A 22,867-nucleotide genomic window follows, 5' to 3' on the forward strand; every position below is an offset into this window, starting at 1 on the left:
ATTAATTTACATTTAAGGAAACAAGCATACAATCACTATATATAGTGTGTGCCAACGTATGTTGAAAGGAAATGGCTAAAATTTTTAAGAATGTGAAAACTAAAATACAAATCATTTATTTTAGAACTATACGTTACAGTTTTCTGAGATGTACGATGGTTTCATTGACATGACTAGGTCTTTACTATTAGACCCAATCTCAAATCATCATTGTCTCGCGGTATGAATAAGAAGAAAAAAGGAACAAGCGGCAATATATATATATATATATATATATATATATATATATATATATATATATATATATATATATATATATAACAATTAGATGACTTTTAATAAAAAAATAAAAGAAATTAATAAAAACGGAAGTTATAACTATGTTTTAATGTTCAGTGATATCATCATCATCAGTCAACAACAACAACTACAACACAAACAACGCCACCACCGCCACCAAGTAATCAGCTTGGTCATCTTGGATCAAGGATAAAATTCGGCTGATCATAGCAGAAAGATTCGTTGGTAAACCAGAAGAATGCTCGACTCAAATCCTCAGCAAATGGTGTTCGATCAAACAAATTTGGTTCTTGATATTCAAGACTTCCTATTTTGGGTCCTATACTCTTGTGGTTTGCCACGTTTTGTATTAATTTAATTCATTAATTAATTAATTACAGTTGTTGTGTGAAAGTACAGAATAATTAACAACTTCCACATGTGAAAAATAACTTTCCACATAATTTCTGAAGTTTACTGGCCGAGCTGAAAAAAAATTGTTTAGAAAGCAAAAAAATCTTATTTAGAAAGCAATTTTTAACGTGGCTTTACTATCCTATACTTTCACCTAACAATTTAATAAATTAATAAATTTGGAAAACTGAAACTCTTACTGGGAATCATATTACGGATGGAGTTTAATATCAATAACTGAATTTGACCGGACAGCGTTTAGTGCGAACTTAATCCGGGCATTCTTTTTGCTTACTGATTCGTCATTCCTCCGTTTGCTATTAAAGATGCCGAAATCCTGTGTAAGAACGGATCACAAAAAGCCTTTGAAAATTTTCATTTTATTATTCCGCGAAAGCATATCCAGTTGTTTGTTTAAGTGGTAAAGATTTTTTATTTGAATGGTTATTTTATTTAAAATTATCCTTTAATTTTGTTTGTTATTTATTTAAGCGACTTGTGTTTTGAGTAAATCTGTTAAGAAAATTTTAACAAATTGATTAATTTCGGAGCAAAATGCGCTACATACAATTTATTAAACTTAAAATAAAAGTACGAACATCTCAAATTTGGTCCGATGAGATTTACTTTACTTGAAAATAAAAGAAACATATGACACTATAACATTATTTCAAACACGATTTGATAGTTAGTGTTCAATATTTTTGTAATAATAGTTTCGTAATTTTGAAAATGGCGTTTATCACGTTTCGCATTCGAACTCTTCATTAAATTCCATATATGGAAAAACGAACTGCTAAAAATTTAACAAATCATTAAAAAGAAAATTTGATGCTTAATGTATATAATAAATATGAACGTACGTGTGTTCGTCTCGCTTCAGTTATTACGTATGCAAAATTGATTTTTATAAACAGGAAGGAGAGAGTTAATCTAAATGATAACTGATAATAAAAAATATGACAAAGAATAATAACATATTGTAATTGAATTTATGACAAAGAGAGGTTTAATCATTATGATAAAAAATAACGGAAAAAAGAATGACATATAAAAATTTATATTATAAACAAAAAGAAGAAACTTAATCTTAATAATATCTGATGATAATAAAAAGAAAGGAAATAATGTCTTTCACTTGAAATATAGACGCAAATATTTCATTAATAATAATAATAATAATAATAATAATAATAATAATAATAATAATAATAATAATAATCGATAGATTAGTTTTGACTTTTTAATTAATATTTCATTTTTAATTATCGACTAGTTACATTTCTTATCGATTATTTCTTTTATAGATATAGAGAGTTTTTTTTTCTATTATCGATTAATTTCGTTTCAATGATTTCAAGTAATCAATTGCAGAATCTATAATATTCCCAAGAATTAAATAATAAATATTTTTGTTAGTAATATGTAATACTTACAAGTATTTGTTTTGTTTGCGTTGATAACATAGGCAGCCAACCACAATGATGAAGAGGATTAAGACAGCCAATCCAAGGCCGCCGGCAATGGCCGCTACCAATTGCCAAGAGGCTTTCTTCTCTTCACAATTATCACCCGAATAAATAAACGCCCATTCGTTAGTACACCTGCAAACATTGAAATCGAACGAAAGAAACGGTTAATAAATAATATGTTATCTAATAAAACATTCTAAACACATAATATATAGCATTAATTCGGTCAGATTTTCTTTGTGACAAGAATACTATTTGTAGAAAACAGCAACATTTGGACATTTTTCCTCTAAAAATGGAAAGAAGTTCTTTTCTTTAGAAATGGTTTCTCTTGGAATATGAAAATACGAAGAAACATATACTCCTCATCATCTCGGAGTCGACTAAGATTAAGTAAAAAAATAAATAAATAAAAATAATAAATAAAAAATAAAAATTACTAATAAATAAATAAAAATAAATAAAATTTGAAGAAAAATATCGCATCTACCGCCCCAATTCATTTTTGCTGGTAACTTCTTTATCCAGCCTCTATCTCATTGAAAAATTAATTAACCATTATTAAATCTAACTTACAAACCTCACTATGTTTGTTTTGTTGTCTGTCCATGTCCATTTTTCAAAGTACATCTCTCCTCTGAGACGCAAGTTCACGAAAGGAGTCAAATGATTGTATTTTTTGTGCACCATTTTTGTGTAAAAATGGCTGCTTAGAAGTCAAAAAATAAAAAAATCAAACTTAGCAGGCGTAAGTCGACTAAACGTGTTACTTGTACGCATAATCAAATATATCCAGTTATATGTCGGAGTCAGTTCATTTTTAATTATTTCTTACTCATCTGACGATAACTCCAACGGTAAAGGCAACGACTAATGCTGCAGCGCTATAGTTTTTGGTTTTGATTCTAATTATATTTATTTACTATCGAAATTATTACTATTTATTGGGTTCAATTCATATATAATAATCGATAAGGAATTGATTCTATACTAATTAATACAAAATCAGCAAAAATTAAAAGATCACATATAAGCGTATTTTACAACCGGGTAAGGGTCAGGCAAAAATGTAAGGTTAGCGGTAGAGAACCCCAATAGAGTGTCCATTACTAAAGAAATTTTTTAAATAAGAGCGTAGTATTATCTCTTAATAACTGTTCCTCATGGAAACAGATATAAACAGAGGCTGAAAAGAGTCTAACATAGGCGACCAGATATTGGTCCCCAATTGTTTGAATTTGAAACCGACAGTACCGATATGTTTCTGATCTTCTGTAACACACAGAGAGACATACAAAAACGCACACATACACACTCACACACACATATGTATGTACAGGGTGCGGAAAAGTCCCCGATCGAATTTTCATAAATTAATTATTTATTTTCTAAATTTCATTTCTGTTTTGTAGAAATGAGTCAACGTCAAGCTATTATCCAGTACATTGCGCGGGAAAGACAAACGCAAAGATTGTCAAGCTTAAAACCCCCAAATCGACAGTTCGGGATGCGGTAAAGTGCTACAAAGAACTTGGGACAACAGATGATCGACCCAGATGTGGACGACCCCGAACTGCTCGTACATCATCCAAAATTAAGGTCATTAGGGATCGAATAAGAAGGGACCCAAGAGAAGCAGGAGTGAAATGGCTAAGAGCTTGAAAATTGACGAAAAAAGCGTTAGAACCAGTGTTAAAGAAGGTTTTAAGTTGTCCTACTTAAAGATGACGAGTAGACAACAACTGACGACATTGCAGAAACAAAAGACGTTGGAAAGAGCCAAGATTCTATTGAATCGAATAAAGGATGGCACGGACGCTGGTAAAATCATCTTTTCTGACGAGAAAATGTTCACTGTCGAAACCAATTTCAACTCGCAGAACGACAAACATTTGGCAAAGAATGCAGATAGCATTCCCTATTCCGTGAAATCGTTCTCTGTCACCCAAAACCTGCCGTCGTAATGGTTTCGGCTGCCATCTCTGAAAGTTGGAGATAACCTCGCGTTTTTGTTAAAAAGGCGCAAAAATTAACGCAAACTCGTACATCGAGGATATTTTGACTCCTGCAAATGTCGAAATGAAAAAGCATTTCAAGGATAGGCCCTCCACATTTCAACAGGACAGCGCGCCCTCTCACACTGCAAACAAAACGTATGGTATTAGAGTCACTTTCCTGCTTTTTAGAGGTAGGAAGTGTGGCTTCCTTCATCTCCAGACTTACACCATCTGGAATTTTGTGTCTAGTCTATCTTAGAGAAGGAGATCTGCGCTACAGTTCATGATAATACGGAAGCTCTGAAGAAGTCCATTAAGCGAAAATGGGCAAAAATTCTCTAAGATAAAGGTAAAGAACTTAAGAAGACGAACGAATAATTGCAGTCAAGGGCGGCAATATTGAAAAAATAATTCAGTAGAAATTTTAAAGGGTTACTATGATATTGTGTGATGATTTTTTGTTTTATTTCATCCTTTATTAGTTTTTTAAATTAACATTTTTATAAGATCTGGGACTTTCTCGACACCCTGTATATAATGCACGCGATTTACTCTACTCTTAATGCAAGTTCCATTCTATTAAAGACGATAATGACATGTCATAGGATGATATATTTTCCCCTAACGATATGAAGAAATTATAATTTATTACACAAAAGATAATATTAATTATCCAAATAATAACATATAATAAAAATAAAATATAATAAAAATAATTATTAATATTATTATAAATTATAACAAAATAAAAATAATTAAAATATTATATAATAATAATAATAATAATAATAATAATAATAATAATAATAATAATAATAATAATAATAATAATAATAAAAATAATAAATTACTTAATTAAAAGATTATATATTAAATAATATAAAAAGTATTACTTAAGAATTTGAATATAAAACGTTTTTTAGCGTCTCTGGAGATTTTCAAAACATAGAACAAAATAAAAAATAACATTCTAAACAGTTTCTCTAGCGATAGCTGTAAATAGCGAAAGATCGTTATTTATAACAACTGCCCAGATGTGGCAACAGTATTCCATCCTTGGACGTACCTGGCTCTTATATAGATAGAGAATGCAACAATTATAAAGCAAAAGTTATAACACGACGTTGGGACGAAATGAGATGCGACCACCTATTATAACTCCGACCGAAGGAAAACACAAGAAAACCCGAGTCTTTAAAATAACAGATGAACCAAAAATCTTTTTCATCAATAACTGATAAATATAGATTTTTCTGAATTATATTTGACCAAAATCATTTATGTCTAAAAGATCAAAAAACAATTATTACTAAAATATTTATTCCAAATAAAAGGGAAATAACTAGAAAACAGAGTTATCTCCCTTACACTATAAACAGCCTATTAGATTTTCGTTTTTTTTTTACTATTTTTGATTTTGTTTCTCTCTCTTTTTCTTTTTACATAGGCATCACCACTTATCAAGGCCGATAGGTCACTCGAGGATAAGGATTAAAGAGTGTACAGTAGAAATTGGACGATATAGTAATCGTTAGTAATGGAAATTCGGTAAATTTGTAAAGTGGAACTGCCCATTAAGAACTTGTTTACGTTAGACTTGAAGACAATCAGATTGTAGACAGCTGGAAAGCAGGAAAACGGAAGACAATTCCACAGGCGTGCAGTTCTAAGAAGAAGCTTTGTTCATGGAATCTACGTTTAGGTTTAGGCTAAGATAAAGAGTGGGGGAATTATTGATAGTGTTTTTAGCTAGACGAGTGTTTCTTGTGAAAGTTTGGCGAGGAGGGACCATATACTGAAGCTCAGTGGAACACTTTCCATGAAAATAACGATACAGTAGAGGCAAACTCACAACGTCTCTTCTGTAAGATAGAGGTTATAGGGAAGAGAAAAGGACATCTCTTACGAGGCTACGGAGGCTATTTTGAACTCTATCAAGGCAGGACAAATCCTTTCTAGCAGCTCCTGCCCAGATGTGGTAACAGTATTCCATCCTTGGACGTACCTGGCTCTTATATAGATAGAGAATTGCATCAGAAGTGAGATGTCTACTGGATCGATAGAAGGATCCCCCCATTTTTCCAGCGGCCTTAGTAACAGATTTTATGTACTTGTTTCATTTAAGATCAGGAGTAAAGGTCAAGTCCAGAAGCTTGTCAAAACTTGAGGCCTCCTCAAGACGAGAGCCATTCATTTCAGTTGATGCCAGATGTGGATCAGAACGTTGATGATGTAAAAAGAGAAGCTTGGTTTTAGATGCATTTAAAGTAACCATCCACCCCTTTTCCCATTGTACCACGTGCTCAAGATCAGAGGAGAGTGAATTGGAGAGAACTTGGTCGTTTACGGTCTTAGATGTGCTACCATAAATGGTAGTGTCATCAGCATAAATGTCTATGAATAATGTAAGGATGTGACTTTGAAGATCATTAATGTAGATCAGGAAAAGAGTTGGACCCAGGATCGACCCCTGAGGGACTCCAGCATTAATACTGTGAGCTTCTGATTTTTGCCCATCAACTACTACTCTTATGAATCTATCAGAAAGAAATGATTTAATAATTGAGAAGACATTTCCAGCTATACCATAGCTAGAGATCTTGTGAAGTAAATCTTTATGTCATACCGTATCAAAGGCATTAGACATATCAAGAGCAATTGCCATAGAAAAGTTGCCTCCATCGAAAGATTCGCTAATCCTATGAGATATAACTGTAAGCACATCTGCTGTAGATGAACGCAAACCATATTGTGTGTCACTAAGAAGTTAATTTTGCTGAGATCTTTGATTACTTCTGTATTTAATACAGATTCCAACAACTTATTCATGACGCACAGGAGACTTACTGGCCTGTACTGAGAGGGGGACGAGCGATCACCTGAACTTTTAAATAGAGTGCATACTGATGAGATTTTCCAGGGTGATGGGAGGCAATTCTCCTTAAGACAACGTTGAAACAGTTTTGTAAGTATGGCCGCTAGTTCTGGTTGACTTTTTTTTGAGTACTATAATTGGAATACCGTCAGGCTCGGTTGCTTTACTGGAATCAAGGTTTTTGATTAGCTTGGCAACATCACGTACAGATATATGTATATCACATAGGGGGTTTCTGATACAGGAGGAAATATTGGGGGTTGGCTACCTTGGTCGCAAAGGGTAGAATTAGCTGCAAAGTTCTTGACAAAGAGTTTGACTTTGTCTGATGCTGACGAGATTACCTCAGGCCCATTGATGATAGTTGGGATAGAGCACACGCTTCTGTTCAGAATTCTGTTTGCTATTTGCAAAAACTGGTGGGAACCAAGCTGCTGCTCAGCTACTTTGGACTTTGCGTTCTTACAATGATTGCTGGTAGTCCCGAAAGCGGCTTTAATTTCCATACATCTATTTCGTTGGAAGCAGTGGAAAAAGTGATTTCTGTGCGCAATGGCAACAGCACATTATGGAGAGAACCATTGCTGGAACTTTTTCGAGTGTATGAAACGGTCTATACCTACAATTAATCATTCCGTCAGGTCTGATACTATAGAGGACACATCCTTTTTAAACATGGAACGCAGAGGTAGATCCGATATAGATGTACGGAAGCTATCCCAGTCAGCCTTAGTGTATCGATATACTGTATGATGGAGAGGTACGTCTGGAGACTTATTACATTTCATTTTTATCTTAATTGATACAACAGAGTGGTCGGAAGATCCAAGAGGAGACAGAACAGAAACTAAACATAGTTCAGGGCAAGTTGTGAGAAAAAGGTCTAGTAGACTCGCATACTGGGCGTCATTGTCGGGCACACTCTTTTTCTTTGGTAATAAAAATTTGTTTTTCTTTTCAAATTATCTTTTCTTTACTCTTTTATTTTTCATTGATATGTTTGCGACGTTCCGATACCCCTAGACTAGGAACAAATCCGTAACGGACAGCTAACTGTTTGCCTGCCCGTTTGGCATAAATAGGATTTATTTCTCATCATTTCGTATAGCTATTGGAATTAGTCTTCTAGGTTCGAACGTTCGGAGTTAGAGTAAAAGGTGACCCCTGTTTCAGAGTTCGAATTGTGCTGCTTGTAGTTATGCTACACTGATGAATCCGCAAAGATACAACTAGATAATTATATATATATATATATATATATATATATATATATATATATATATATATATATATATATATGTATATCTATATATATAAAAATGTAAAGTTGGTTCGTTCTAAAGAAATAAAACCATGTTTATACGTTACCAATTTATTTCAAATTTTCAGACAACCCATTTTTAGAGTCGAGGTATGTTTTTATGTTATTAAAATAAATTTACCTAATTAAAATTAAAATATTAAATAAAATAAATATATTTATTTATCGTTTCTGCGAATCTGTTCTGTTGATAAAACTGAACTTCCGGTTCGATTCATTTCACGGCCACGAATTGACGAAAGGTTTAATTTTCTGTTAACTCGATAAGTAAAAAAAAAAACCCCAAAAAACATATTTCATTTGTTTATCTTCCAAATTTTTTAATTTACACATCTTTTCTTTATTATATAAGGCCAAAAAAAAAGTTTGTTGCTTGCTTTTGAGTTTTTTTTTCTATATAAGATTACTCATGCAGAGAGTGATCCATGCTGAAATAATGTTATTATTTAAAAAGTCATTCTTAACATGGGGTGGTAAGGATGCTTTGTACCTATTCTGTACTTTAATCTTACAATTGAATAAATAAATAAAAAAATATCGTAAAACGTTATTTAAACGTGGAAATATGATTTAAAAAATAGCGCGGCTCTCTGCATTAGCACCATTTTTATTTATTGTTGTTGTTTCACGAATTTTCGGCCAACTATTCCTCTGGCCTTCATGAAAAGAAGTCCTTTTATAAATGTTCAGTAACTTTTTCCTTTTATTATTCTTAAAGAGTAAAACTTTTCTTATTCATGAAAGGAGTTAAGCCTACGTAAATAAATAAATGTTTGTACACGTGACAAATTATCAATAAATGGTTTAGTTACTTTTTTTAAAAAATGTTTGTAAAAGTGCGAAAGGCGACGTTACGTTGTTGTACAAACATTACTCCCATGCTTAATTTCTATACTTATAGGTTTTTGGAATTTTTTTTCACTGGATTATTATTGATTGGACACTAATTAAACAGATTATTAAAAAAAAAAATGTAAAAAAGAAATCATTATTTCGACATTTGAAAGTGGTGCTCACTTTTTAGTTACAACGTTCTGATTAATCAGTCACCCATTTTGTAAGCAATAAAAACGCGGTATATCAAAACCATAGAAAGTAAAAATAATGAGTCTCTACCGCATTTGTAATTCAGAAATATATTTGTTTCTCAAAGAAAAAAAAATAGAGAGAACAGGACTTTTTTTTATTGTTTTCATGAAAATAAAGTTTCGAGATTTTTAATTATTTTTTTTTTTTTTACTTATTTAGTCAGTTTGTGGTTTTTTTTTAAATTGTTTTTGTGAAAGGTGAGATTTTTTTCAAAACTTTTGTTTTGTTTCTTTTTAATTTTTTAAAAGTATTATAAATTTCACTAACATGCTGGAGAAATGTTTAATAATTTGGTATTTTTTTAGATTAGGCTCACCTCCACAATTTTCTTTTCAATGACGACATTTATAGGTTTCCGAGTATGCTGAAAACGCAAATTGCATTGAAATTTTGCGGAAATAAATAGTTGTATTATGCATTGTATTCTTCGGCGGCCATCTTTTTACGTGCACACGCGCCATAAACAAATACACACACGTAAAAAAGATGGCCGCCAAAGATTACAATGCATAATACAACTTTTTATATCTTGATAACTACTTATTTCTGCAAAATTTCGATGCGATTTTCGTATTCAGCATAGTCGAAAACCATTTCAAGTCGTCATTTAAAAGAAAATTGAGGAGGTGGACCTAATCATAAAATTTACCAATAATTTTTAATCCCGTACGCCTCCCGATACATTGCTTCGTCAACATGCGACCATTTTATATCTCCCGAAGACACTTCCGTATTTAGAAAAAAAAAATAAATAAATAAAAAGTTACCGATTTACCAGAACGTGGTAACTAAAAAGTGAGTATCCCTTTCAAATGTTGAAATGATTTTTTTTTTTTCAATTTTTTTTTCATAATCTGGTTAGTGTTCAATCAATAATAATCCAGTGAAAAAATTTAAAAAAACCTATCAGTATAGAAACTCCACCACGTAAGTAAATAAATAAAAAATGTTACGTGCGCATGCGTTAGCCTTGACTAGGGGGTAGCAGTATCAGAATTTTTGAAGGAATTTTTGACACCCCTAACACGAAACTGCGAATACAATATAAAAATCTCGGAATTTCTCTGTTAAAAGTGGGTTATTTATTTTCTTTATGGATTATACTTCCAAAATAAACTATTACAGTTGTTTTAAAAGTAATAGAAATATTTTTTTTTTTTTAAACAGTAATGAATTTTCCGAACTCAATATTTTTCAATTTTTAAACTCAATATTTTTCAATTTTTAAATTTTAAAAATCTATCAAAATTTTTCTATTGATTCTATTTTTACGATATTTTCAGGGTCAATGTGAAATTTTATGTTCTTTCCAATAAATCGAATATAATATTTTAGACAAACGATTTTTTTTAAATTCACGACCCCCCCCATCCCAATTTTTAAGTGTCTATTAAAAAGTAAATACTTAATTTAGTAACCCGAAAGTAAATAATTAATTTACTCACAAATTGAAGACAAAAAAACATAGTGTTCTTTTAGAATTTTCCCTGTAAAGTCCGAAGTTTAAAACCTTTAAAAAAAAACACGTTTTTTTTTTGTTTTTTTTAATGAAATCTTGGTCCTTGCTCCTTTAATTGAAAAAAAAATTAGGGCTTGAATTGCATTTTTCGAGGAGTTATAAGCTTGGAAATATGGGGTGGAATTATTCGCTATTTTTCACGAAATTTCTGACACTGCTACTAGGGGGGTACTAAGGGAACGACCATTAAATAATTCTGCGGGTCGCCATGGAACTCAACGCCCAAGGAGTATCAAAATAGTTTTCATGATCTGAAGAAATTTTTTTTCCGAAAAGTGGGTGATCACTTTTCCATGTAAATTTAACTTAAAATGAGCACCCACTTTCTGGCCACCTGAGGAAGGGGCATTTATTTTCGTGTTTATTGGCTTAAAGGTTTTTTTTACAAGGCAGTTTGGTACGCGAATGCATATTTAACATAGCATAAACAAAGGCTACGTCTGTGAAATGGAAAATAGTCCCAGAGTTCAGGGGTTAATACCATGCAAAAGAAATCAAACAAAAAGACTTTTAAGCCAAGAAACACACAGAAAGAAAAAAAAATAGCATCCATTTTTTTTCTATCGAATTCATTTGCTGTTTTTATTGAAAACTATTTTCCCCCGGATTTTTTTATATAATTTTCCATTAAGGGCTGTGCGTCTCACGTTCGTAAATAACAAAATCTTTTTTGTAGATTTTGGTGTGCTAAAAACGAATCTGCAAACCGTTTCCGTCACAAAAAAAAATAGTTTTTATGATATGAAGAAATTACTTTTTCGAAAAAGTGGCGATCACTTTTCCATGTAAATTTAACTTAAAACGAGCACCCACTTTTTAGCCACCTGAGAGAGGGGGGATTTTTTCCCATGTTTATTGGCTAAACAGCTTTCGTTTATGCTTACGCATAGCGTAAACGAAGGCTACGGCTGTTAAATGGAAAATAGTCCCAGAGTTCAGGGGTTATTACCATGCAAAAGAAATCAAACAAAAAACTTTTTAGCCAAGAAACAGAAAAATGCCCCTCTCTCAGGTGGCCAGAAAGTGGGTGCTCATTCTAAGTTAAATTTACATTGAAAAGTGATCACCCACTTTTCGAAAAAGTAATTTCATGAATGTCATGAAAACTTTTTTTTTGCTACGTAAACGGTTTGCAGATTCGTTTTTAGCACACCGAAATCTACAATAAAATATTTCGTTATATATGAACGTGAAACGGGCCTTAAAGTAAAATAATACCGGATTTTTTTGAGCAGATTTGCCGTTTAGTTGTACAAATATCCGCACACCAGGTAATCACTAAAAGGGATTTTTAAAAGTCGTCACCTGTATCGAGCAAAAGTTTAAAACCACCGATTATATGCCAGCCTACATCATGGTAACATATATTGAGTGAGTTCCTAACAGTATTTTTAGTTTAAACTCATTTTCCCAAAATTTCCCCAAACTTAACATGTTCGATACAGTCTGCCGCCATTTGTATTTTTCAGATATACCGATAAACATTGAATGTTTTTGAACCGATTATACATTACATAAAAACACTAAAATCTTATCCAGTTAGGTAGAACACTTACTTTTCTTGCCTTTGATAACATTTATTTGTTATATATTTATTTTTTGACAACTTCTTTGTATCTGTGTTTAGTAATATAAACCCTTTTCATTTAATGTAACGTTTAGTCGGCTCGAAAAACAGTGTTTATTGGTGTATTTGAAAGCTACAAATGGTGGTGGACACTGTTGATTACTTTAAGTTAGAGAAAGTGAGTTAAAACCAAAAAAAAAACTATACAAAATACTGTCAGAAACCTATCCATTATGCCAGCCTATGTCATGGTAACATATGTTCGGTGAGTTTCAGACACTGTTTTGTATAGTTTTTAGTTTTCAACTTACTTTCCCAAACTTAACGTATTCAACAGAATTCGCGACCATTTCTGTTTTTTGAGCCAATTAAACATTTTACATTACATAAAAACACTAAACAATTATCCAATTAGGTAGAAACGTAAATTACCTTACCTTTGCTTTCATTTATTTGTTTTTGGACGACTTTTTCGAATCTGTGTATAGTAACCCCCCTCCCCCCACCATCAACCAAATATTAATTACTAAATCACATTTTTTAAAACAAAAAAAAAAAAGCATTTAGCGTTTCAACATTTTTGCTACGTTCGGCTTCATCCACTGATTGTTGGTCAAGTCCAAAACATGAATGATTGACAGAAACTCTCGAGGATCCAGATCAAATTCTGCAAGAGCACCATTTTTTTCAGTTTCGCCTTCTTTTTCACTTTTTGCAGTGGATTGCTGTACTAATATAAGAAACATGCATTTTCTCTTTTATTAAATTTTTCCATTACACCAAATTGAGCCACTGCAACGCGTGGTAGTATATATATATATATATATATATATATATATATATATATATATATATATATATATATATATGTATATTTACACATATATTCATTGTTTTTATTTTATTTATTTACTAGGATTACTAGTATATAAAAAGTTATCTACAAACACATGTTTTGCAGTATATTGCATTAGCGTGGCTGACCATACCGAGGCTCGAAGACAGGACCATACAGTTTATGATCGGGTATTGCCTTAAAGTTATATCTATGTTTATTGTTTTTATTATCGATAATGAAATTCGGTTTTGATTTATCTCCCTTTGGGAGTTAAGAAGAGTAGGCCTCTTTAGAACTAAATGCCCCGCCCCCTATATTTTTGGACGTTTACAAGTGCATGTATAGATATATGTTCGTATACACATATGTAAATTAGATAGTAAAATAATAGAACGCGCTATCTTATATAATCCATAAGGATGATAATGAAGCAAACAAACTGATTAATTTTAGTTATGCAAGACAAATTTCATTACAGATATATCTTAGTATATGCTTTTTTTTAATCAAATAAAAATGGACCAAATTATATGAGTGTTGTGACTCAACGGATATCGAGTAGCCTAGTCACATTCATGGCGGTGGATTACATGGATGAGAAGAGGGCACTTTAAAATAAAATGTCTTACTTGCAAAGGCTCTTCATTTGTTCCAGGATTATACATGTACCGCCGTTCTGGCAAATTCCTTCTCGACATATGTACACGCATTTTGCGTTTTTGCAGAAGTAATTTTTCTTACATTGGTTAGTGTAAATATTACTGCATGGATCCGTGTAATTCTGCCCATCTGAAACGAAATTTTATAAATATATTTTATAAATAAATTCTGCCTATCTGAAACGAAATATTATAAAATGAATAAAATAAAGATGATTGGTATTGTTCCATGAAGTTAATAAGCGGTATTCGCGCGCGAACCAACACAGAGGAAGAGATATTCTATCTACATAAAGACTGTCATCGCATATTTCAAACTGAAAATAATAAATTAAGATGTTATGTTTCTGAATTTGTGAAATGCGTTATTTGGATTCTTACGACTACTGTTCTCATCTTGAGTGTTATTTCAAAGACAAATACTTGGTAAAATTCAGTTGTAAGTTACACTCTTTTGGAGGTTGAAGGTTTAATAAATAAATAAATGCGGCAACACTCAAAATATCATTGCGGATTACTTAGAACTTTTACCCGGTCATAGCTGACAGAACGAGAGCATATTAACCCCGTGGATTAAATAAAGGGTCCCATTCAAAATTTCTTACAGATCCCCGAGTTTGCCAAGATAAACCAGAAGGAGATTGTAGGTTACATCGACCAAAAGGTTATAAAAATAACACTCAGTATGAGAACAATAGTCTAAACAATCCAAATAATATAAACTTGAATCTAATATTTGTTCAGAAGTGCTTAATACGAAGTAGAGCTTTGCAAATATTAATTATGTAATTTGACTTACGCAACTGTAGTCGCATTTAATCTAATCAGGGTTCAAAATTTTCACGAATAAGTGATTTCATACATTAGATAGATGAGAAAAACAAACTGGTTTTTTGTTGCTTTCTTGTATCTATCCATGGTCCGAATTAAATATCCATGCACATACACGAAATAGACTTGGGAGAAATGTGTAGATACATACAATCATTCAGTGTGTCGCTAGCTAGCACATATGTATAAGGAATAATTATGTCATACTAGCGGGAAAGGGCGCCCACTTTGCCCGGTCGTAAAATATACTTAAATATGATATTTAAATTTGTTCAGATTTCGTATAGATTACTATAGAGTCTTGATTTCAAATGTAAAAAAAAAGTATTTGGGTGTCATCAGCTAGAATCGAAATACCTTTGTGTGAAATTTGCAAGCTATCTCGAAACCTATGAGGAAAGAACTCACACACGCACACACGCACGCACACGCACACACACACAAAAAGTTATATATATATATATATATATATATATATATATATATATATATATATATCTTCGTTTGTAAATAAATAAACAAATCGAACACCGTAAAAGAGGCGGTCAAATATTTATATAAATAGACATTTGATATCGTTAGTAGGCACTGACCCCAGAGGGTAAAACTACCGACTAGATTGTTGTAAATTCCATCGTTGGTTCAGGATAGATGCTAATCTAGACAATCTGAAGAGATGTGATACAGCGAAACAGTCTGTAACAAAATCTGACACTTAAAAAAGTAAAACAAAATAATTACAAACGTAATAAATCGAAACTATTAGTAAAATGTCACTTAAATTCATATTTTTAGATAGGGAGCTAAGAAAATGTTGATAAGTTATGACTATAAAGTGATTACTATATTATTTCTAAAACCTAATATTTTGACTGTAATTTAACAAATTACCTTCAAGTCGCAGTACGACTAAGTGATCATAACAAATTGTGGTCGTAAGTCGACGACAACCTGTTTTATACATTCTTTCCAAATATGCATATAAAAAGCCACAACATTACTTAATTGACTAATGCGGGAATTTTATAGTAAGCCCCACTCTCCCCAATGGTTTACTTCTACTTGTGCAACTGCCATTGCTCAAAGGCAGCATGCATACCACAAAGTTAACCGACATAAGTCCAGTTCAAACAGACAGAAGTATATAGAAGCTAGAAGTAACGTTAAGAAAGAAATAGCGACAGCTAAGAAGGAATTTACTGAAACCACTAAAAAACGCATAGAAGCACAAAAATTAGGAACGCGTGACTTCTGGAAAATCTACAACAGTGTAGTAAATAATGGGCAATCAACAATTCCCCCACTAACCAACAATCATGAGGTTGTTTGCTCAGCAACCGACACTGGACCCTTCCAACCACCCTCTGCCTGACTTTCCTTTGCAGACGCCACGCTAGACGATTTAAAAATCACCCCTGCTCAGGTGCATGCTATCATAAAAAACCTTGACACTTCAAAAGCATGTGGACCCGATCTCATCCCAGCTGTACTATTAAAAAAGTGCTCAGCCGAAGTAGCTCCAGTTCTCTCCAAACTCTGGAACAAATGCTTTAATGAATCTTGCTTTCCGGACTGTTGGAAAACTGCTTCTGTAGTACCAGTATTCAAGATTTCTGGTGAAAGAACCGACTCATCTAATTATCGCCCCATTAGTCTCATCCCACTTTTCGCCAAAATATTTGAGAACATAATTAACCATGCTCTAGTCCACCTTACAGATGCTAAACTTCTGACTGACAAACAATATGGATTTAGACAAGCCCGTTCCACAGCAGACATTCTCACTGTAATCTCTGAACGTATATACCATTCACTGGACAACGCGGGGGAGGGCAGAGCAGTAGCTCTAGATTTATCTAAGGCTTTTGACAGGGTGTGGAAAATTAGATCATACGGTATCACTGGTAGAATACTTAACATAATTAAATCCTTCTTAGATAAGAGAAAAATCCAGGTTGTCCTCGACGGTCGTACAGCTAAACAATATGATATAAATGCGGGAGTGCATCAGGGGTCTATCCTTGGGCCTCTATTGTTCCTAATATTCATTAATGACCTCCCCGACAAAATTGCCTCGGAGATGGGTATATATGCTGATGACACCACACTATAACAGGCATGACAGGAAAACAAATGAACACATATCTAAAGAAATGGCAAAAACACTAGAGGATGACCTTCAATCTGTAGTGGAATGGGGACAAAAATGGATGGTCACATTTAATGCTGCCAAGACTAAACTGGTTTCCTTCAATAACTACAAGAAACCTTCTCTGCCACCAATAGCAATGACCAGTGACTCTTTATCTCAGAGTACATCTTTCAAACTGCTTGGCCTAACGTTCACAGGAAACATGAGTTGGAACAATTACATTGAAAGCGTTGCCAGGGCCGCTGCAAGAAAGGTGGGCTCTCTCTACCGCGCTAGAAAACAACTAACACCCGAAAGTATCCTGTACCTCTATAAGGCCACCATTCGCCCATGTATGGAGTATTGCTGTCACATTTGGGCTGGTGCATCTGCTACTAGTCTCTCGCCCCTAGACAAGGTTCAAAAGAGAGTCGCCAATCTGATAGGCCCTGAACTGGCATCTAAGCTTCAGCCTCTGCTCCATCGACGTAATGTTGCACCCCTCTGCCTGTTCTACGAGTATTTTAATGGTGAATGCTCTGGCGAACTGCAGACATTTGTGCCCCCACGACGTAGACACCCTCGACAAACCCGACAAACCACCCCCACACAGTAGAGATCCCTAGATGTAAAAGATCTTTCTACTCCAGTAGTTTCTTCCCAGAACCGCTAAACTCTGGAATTCCATTCCAGGCCACTGCTTCCCCAACGGTACTGATATGCAGAAGTTTAAGTGTAACGTGAACCGACATCTTGCTGCCCAAATCCCAGCATATTACCCCAGTAGTTGTTGCCCCTGATAGTAGCCCCCTACACCAAAGTGGCAATGTGCCGTGTTTGAGGTGAAAATGTAATAAAAAATAAAAAATAAAAAAAATATAAAAAATCTGCACTATTTCCTCCATTCGTTCAAAGTTCATGGTTCGCTGGTGATCACATAATTTCAGTTATTTATAATTATATATATATATATATATTATATAGAGAGCGATTATCAAATTACACGGTAAGTTTCATTATATTTTTTGTTATTTTATTTTTTAAATTACGCAAAAACTACAACATTTATCGGCATCCTTATTAAATATTTCCCAGATTTCTTCTGTGTATATGTATTTGGTCTACTCCTTGAAACTGATCTGAAATTTATCGTCATATCTGCACGAGATAATAGCAGTTAAAATAGATAGTTGTCATGCAAATTGGGGTGTGCATTTTGCATTTTTCACACTGTCGTATTATTTAATAATCCGGTCAGTGCTAGAACAACTAAAAAGCCAAAAAAATAACATTCTTCTTCTTCTTCTTCTTCTTCTTCTTCTTCTTCTTCTTCTTCTTCTTCTTTTTTATGCTATTACTATTATTATTATTACTATTACTACTACTATTATTATTACTATTATTATTTTATTTATTATTTTTATTGCTATTAGTATTTTTATTATTGTTATTACTATTATTATCATTATTATTATTGTTATTATTATTATTTTATTATTATTATTACTATTTTTCTTATTATTATTACTATTATTATTACTATTATTATTATTATTACTATTATTATTATTATTATTATTATTACTATTATTATTATTACTATTATAATTACTATTATTATTACTATTATTATTATTACTATTTTTATTATTACTATTATTATTATTATTTTTATTATTATTACTATTATTATTACTATTTTTATTATTATTACTATTACTATTACTATTATTATTACTATTATTATTATTACTACTACTACTGCTACTAAATACGTTGATGAGATAATGTTCATTATAAGTCATGAAATTATTCAAATCTTTAAGATGTTCATTATTATTTAAGTCAATAATAAAAATCAATAATTAATGGCTGTAGATAATTAAGAACGATAAAATATTTATATTGGATTCAATAGTGTGAGACTGAGTTTCTTGGGCTCTGCAAGTTTTCCGGATAATGTGAATGCACTGATTCTAATCTAATAGTCTGTAATCTAGTTTAATATAAATGTTAATTTTTATGGAATTTGCCAGAACAAGGCATGGAGCCATGTAAGGAGCTACCAAGAACGAAAGATTATTAACGCAAAGACAGGAGATGCCTATTGACTTTAGTCTTGAAAATATCAAGGCTATAGATAGAGAGTTCTTTGAAAGACGCTACTGAAATAAGAAGCTGTATAGCAATGAGGTATTAAAACAGTGTATTGATGGAGAGCACTAGACTAACAACTCAAATGAGTTGAGCAAAGGAAGTAGAGAATAAATCAGACAATTTTGAAGACACATAGTATAAAATTGTCTGATTTATTCTCTACTTCCTTTGCTCAACTCATAGTATTCATAAAAAGACTGAAACTAGCAACATAATGTTTTTGAGATGTAGTGAAGAAGAAAGCGTTGGTAGGCGGAGAAGGTAATCAAATTACAAATACGTTACTGCTTTTTATCAAAACCTATTAAATGTGACAGGGACTCACCAGGTCAAACATGATAACAACAATCCACGCATAGTCTGATAGTAAATTAGAGATAGAGAATAGTATCGGATAGTTCCCATGGAAACTGGAGCGTGCATGCATACGTAGACGCCTTGCGTTACATCGGCTGTTCATACTGTCGCATTATTTAATAATCCGGTTACGTGTGAGCATTGCTAGAGTGATTAAAAAGCTTAAAAATAATAATATAAATGTTCATGTTATTTTACGGAAATCGATCGAGACAATCCATGAAGCCACTTAATGTAAGAAGTTAACAAGAACGAAAACTGATTATCGCAAAGACAGAAAATACATATTGACTTTAATCTTGAAACAGAGTAAATGTGTAAGTAGGAGGAAAACAGTGAACAGGAAGAGTGCTCAACAATGGCAGTTCTTGGGAAGAAGCTACTGGTATAGGAAATTGTATTAAAATGAGATATAAAAACAGCGCATTGATGGAGATTAAGGAAGATTAGCGAGACACAACACCAGAATAGAGGGTTAAATAAATGTTAATGCGATACTGAATAAATCGTTTACCTGTCAGTGCTTTAAAAGAGCTAATGGTCTTGTCCAAGTCTTTTACGTTTCCTAAATTAGTGGCACCTTTTATGTTTTGTGTGGCATTTACAACAGCGCTTATCATATTTTGGGGGTTGTTTTGCATGTCACGGGCCTTCAATTGTATAGCGTAATCCACAATTGTTGAACCATTTCTACAAAGTGAAAAACAAATATATAATTAAAAAAAAATAAAGATAAATGGAAGTTAAATTACAAATAGCATTTTAATTTTTTGACAAAAGAGGATTGGTTGACTTAATATATATTGTCATAAGTTATGGATCCGAATTTAAAAATCAACCAATACTACAACCTCAACTCTCAGAAAGAAAGCGACATAATCTTTCCGAAAGAATACAAGAAACATGATATGTTCCGGAAAGAGATATATTCGTTTGAAGTAGCTGAGTGGTCGTAGCTACAATAATTAAGTAAGCCGCCTTAATGAACGGTTGTAGCTGATAACATGCTTAAGCTTTAAGCTTTCGGCATATCTCTCAAACTCATCTGTCCGTTCGTATTTATGACATACACCGGCTAATCATATTCGTGTGAGGAGGAATCCGGATGTATTCATTGCATAAAAACATAGTATGATTCTTCTATCATATAAATATTAACACATTTGTTATTAAACATATTTAATGAATAGCAAAATTTATTGATAAAACTGCAGAATAGTTAGCAGTTGAAAAATCGTAAACAAAACAAAAAGCAAAACAAAATAAAACAAGACAACAACAGTAAAAAACAAAAAAACAAAACAAAAATCAAACCAAAAACATGAAATAATTTATCACAAAGTAATAATATTAAATTCTCTATCGACTCGTATATTTTCAACGTGTGGAAGTTATTTTTATTTAAGAATTTATTTTTCTGTTTCAATCTAAACAAAATAAGTCTGTATCTCTTTTAAATGGCGTCTAACAAAAGTAATTCCGAGCTGGTTAAATTATTTTATGGAAAGAATTGAGTCGAATTACGTTTTAGTGTTTTCACACGCCGCAACGATCCAAATAAAAATGGCAAGTCAGAATGAAATCTTTAAAAGTCTGAATTTTTTTTAGATGAAGGATGATTGTTTATATTACTTGTATTGATCGAACTATTGCTCTCATCTTGAGTGTTAGTTTTGTATTCTGTGAGTTAGTATCTATTTTATAGTTTTAGTTTCGAATTTGTGAAAAAAAATTTGTTGACAAACAGGAGGTAACTCTAATAATAATCATCGATAGGGGATTATCTCCCTTTCATCACCAACATTTTATAACATTCAAGATGAAAGCAATAGTCCGATCAAGTAATATAAACAATGAAATATGTATTTGACAAAATGAAAGGTATTCCGAGAATCGACAAAGTGACTGACTTTATGCAAGTTTTACGTATCCGTTATCTTGTAATAGTTCTGCTTGTATTCTTTCCCTCCTCTTTTTGAAACTTGCGTTCTACCCCCCCCCTCCAAAATTATGTACATTTTTCTAAACAAAGGAAAGTAAGTCTGTTGCACACGAATACAAAATTATGTCCTTTTACAAAATATTAATTTTTTCTTCTAAACAAATGGTAGCAGTGTGTAATTGACGCATACAGATTTACACCCTTTTACGTGTTTATGTGTGGGTCTGTGTATGTGTGTGTGTGTGTGTGTGTGAGTTAGGTACTATTCAAATTCAGTAAAAATATATAATAACACTATATATATAAATATATAATTAGATTTAATACCTAAGACTTATTTCTCTACTGCAATTAACCTAAGTTTAACAAATAAAAGATTATATCAATAAGTGCTTTTGATAATTAATTGGGTAAATTTCAAATATTCAAATCAAGTTCCATAAATGATTATTCAAAAATGTTCTCCATACATACACATGCTTTCGAAATTTCAAGCTACATTTTTGTAAAATATACAGTAGATAAGTAATTCTCATCAGCGTTTGAAAATGTGATAACTGATAAAATTTTGATATACCGACGAAAATAATTTTGTTTTATTTAAGACTAGCCTGGATACTCGGCGTTGCCCGGGTGTTTGGAGGTGTGTGTTGAGCAAAAAAAAAAAAAAAAGAAAAAGAAAAAGTGCTAGTCGGCAGGCAGGCTCGAACCCGTACCGCGAAGGAGGAAAAGAACGTGAAAAAAACGTGACGTGTTTGCTGTTGCGTCCATCGCCAAACCGGAAGTGACATAGGCTAGACAATCGAAAAGAGGGGATGACTTTCGAAAATATCGGCGAAAAAGCGACCCCTCCCTGTAGAAAAATGGTGAAGAAATTGATGTTTTTGGCCAAATATTTCGAAATTTGTCGTCCGAAGAGTCGAACTTCAAATTGATACCGATCTCGTAAAAATCTGTCGCATCTGTGGAAAGTGTTGGGCATACATACATACATACATACATACATACATTTAAACAGACAGGCGAGTTTTATATTATAGAAGATACAAGTTAAATACGGTTTTACCAAGAATTATGCTGTTTCGTACATTTTAAAGCTGAAAGAGCAACCGAAAATTGTCATGACCGAAAGCACATTGTCAAAGACTTCTCAGTCTGGCATCCCCAGTCAGCATGAAGTGGAACAAGTACATAGATGCTTCCAAGTCCGCTGCAAATAAGGTAGACCTTCTTTATAGGGCTAGAAAAAAAAAAACTCGCATCTGCTAGTATCCTGGATCTTTATAGCCAAAATTCGCCCATGCATGGAGAGTATTATTACCAAATCAGGGCTATTGCACCAGCTACTAGCCTCTCCCCCTTGGATAGCTTGTAAAAAAAAAAAAAAAAAAAAAAAGAATTTCTAACCTAATAGATCTC

General features: G+C 32.6%; 1 protein-coding gene across 1 annotated transcript in view; it reads right to left on the reverse strand.

Moving 5' to 3' along the window:
• Nucleotides 1–22,867, reverse strand: part of LOC145254881 (uncharacterized) — a 171,676-nt gene that overhangs the window by 20,749 nt on the left and 128,060 nt on the right. The window contains exons 7-9 of the mRNA XM_080113766.1: nt 20,021–20,196; nt 14,001–14,160; nt 2,130–2,297 (exon numbers count right to left, since the gene is read on the reverse strand). Of these exons, the coding sequence (XP_079969892.1) occupies nt 2,130–2,297; nt 14,001–14,160; nt 20,021–20,196 (504 nt within the window). The remainder of the gene's footprint in view (nt 1–2,129; nt 2,298–14,000; nt 14,161–20,020; nt 20,197–22,867) is intronic.

This window comes from Euprymna scolopes, chromosome 30, assembly GCF_053919585.1.
Source record: "Euprymna scolopes isolate OS-2025 chromosome 30, ASM5391958v1, whole genome shotgun sequence".
NCBI lineage: Eukaryota > Metazoa > Mollusca > Cephalopoda > Sepiida > Sepiolidae > Euprymna > Euprymna scolopes.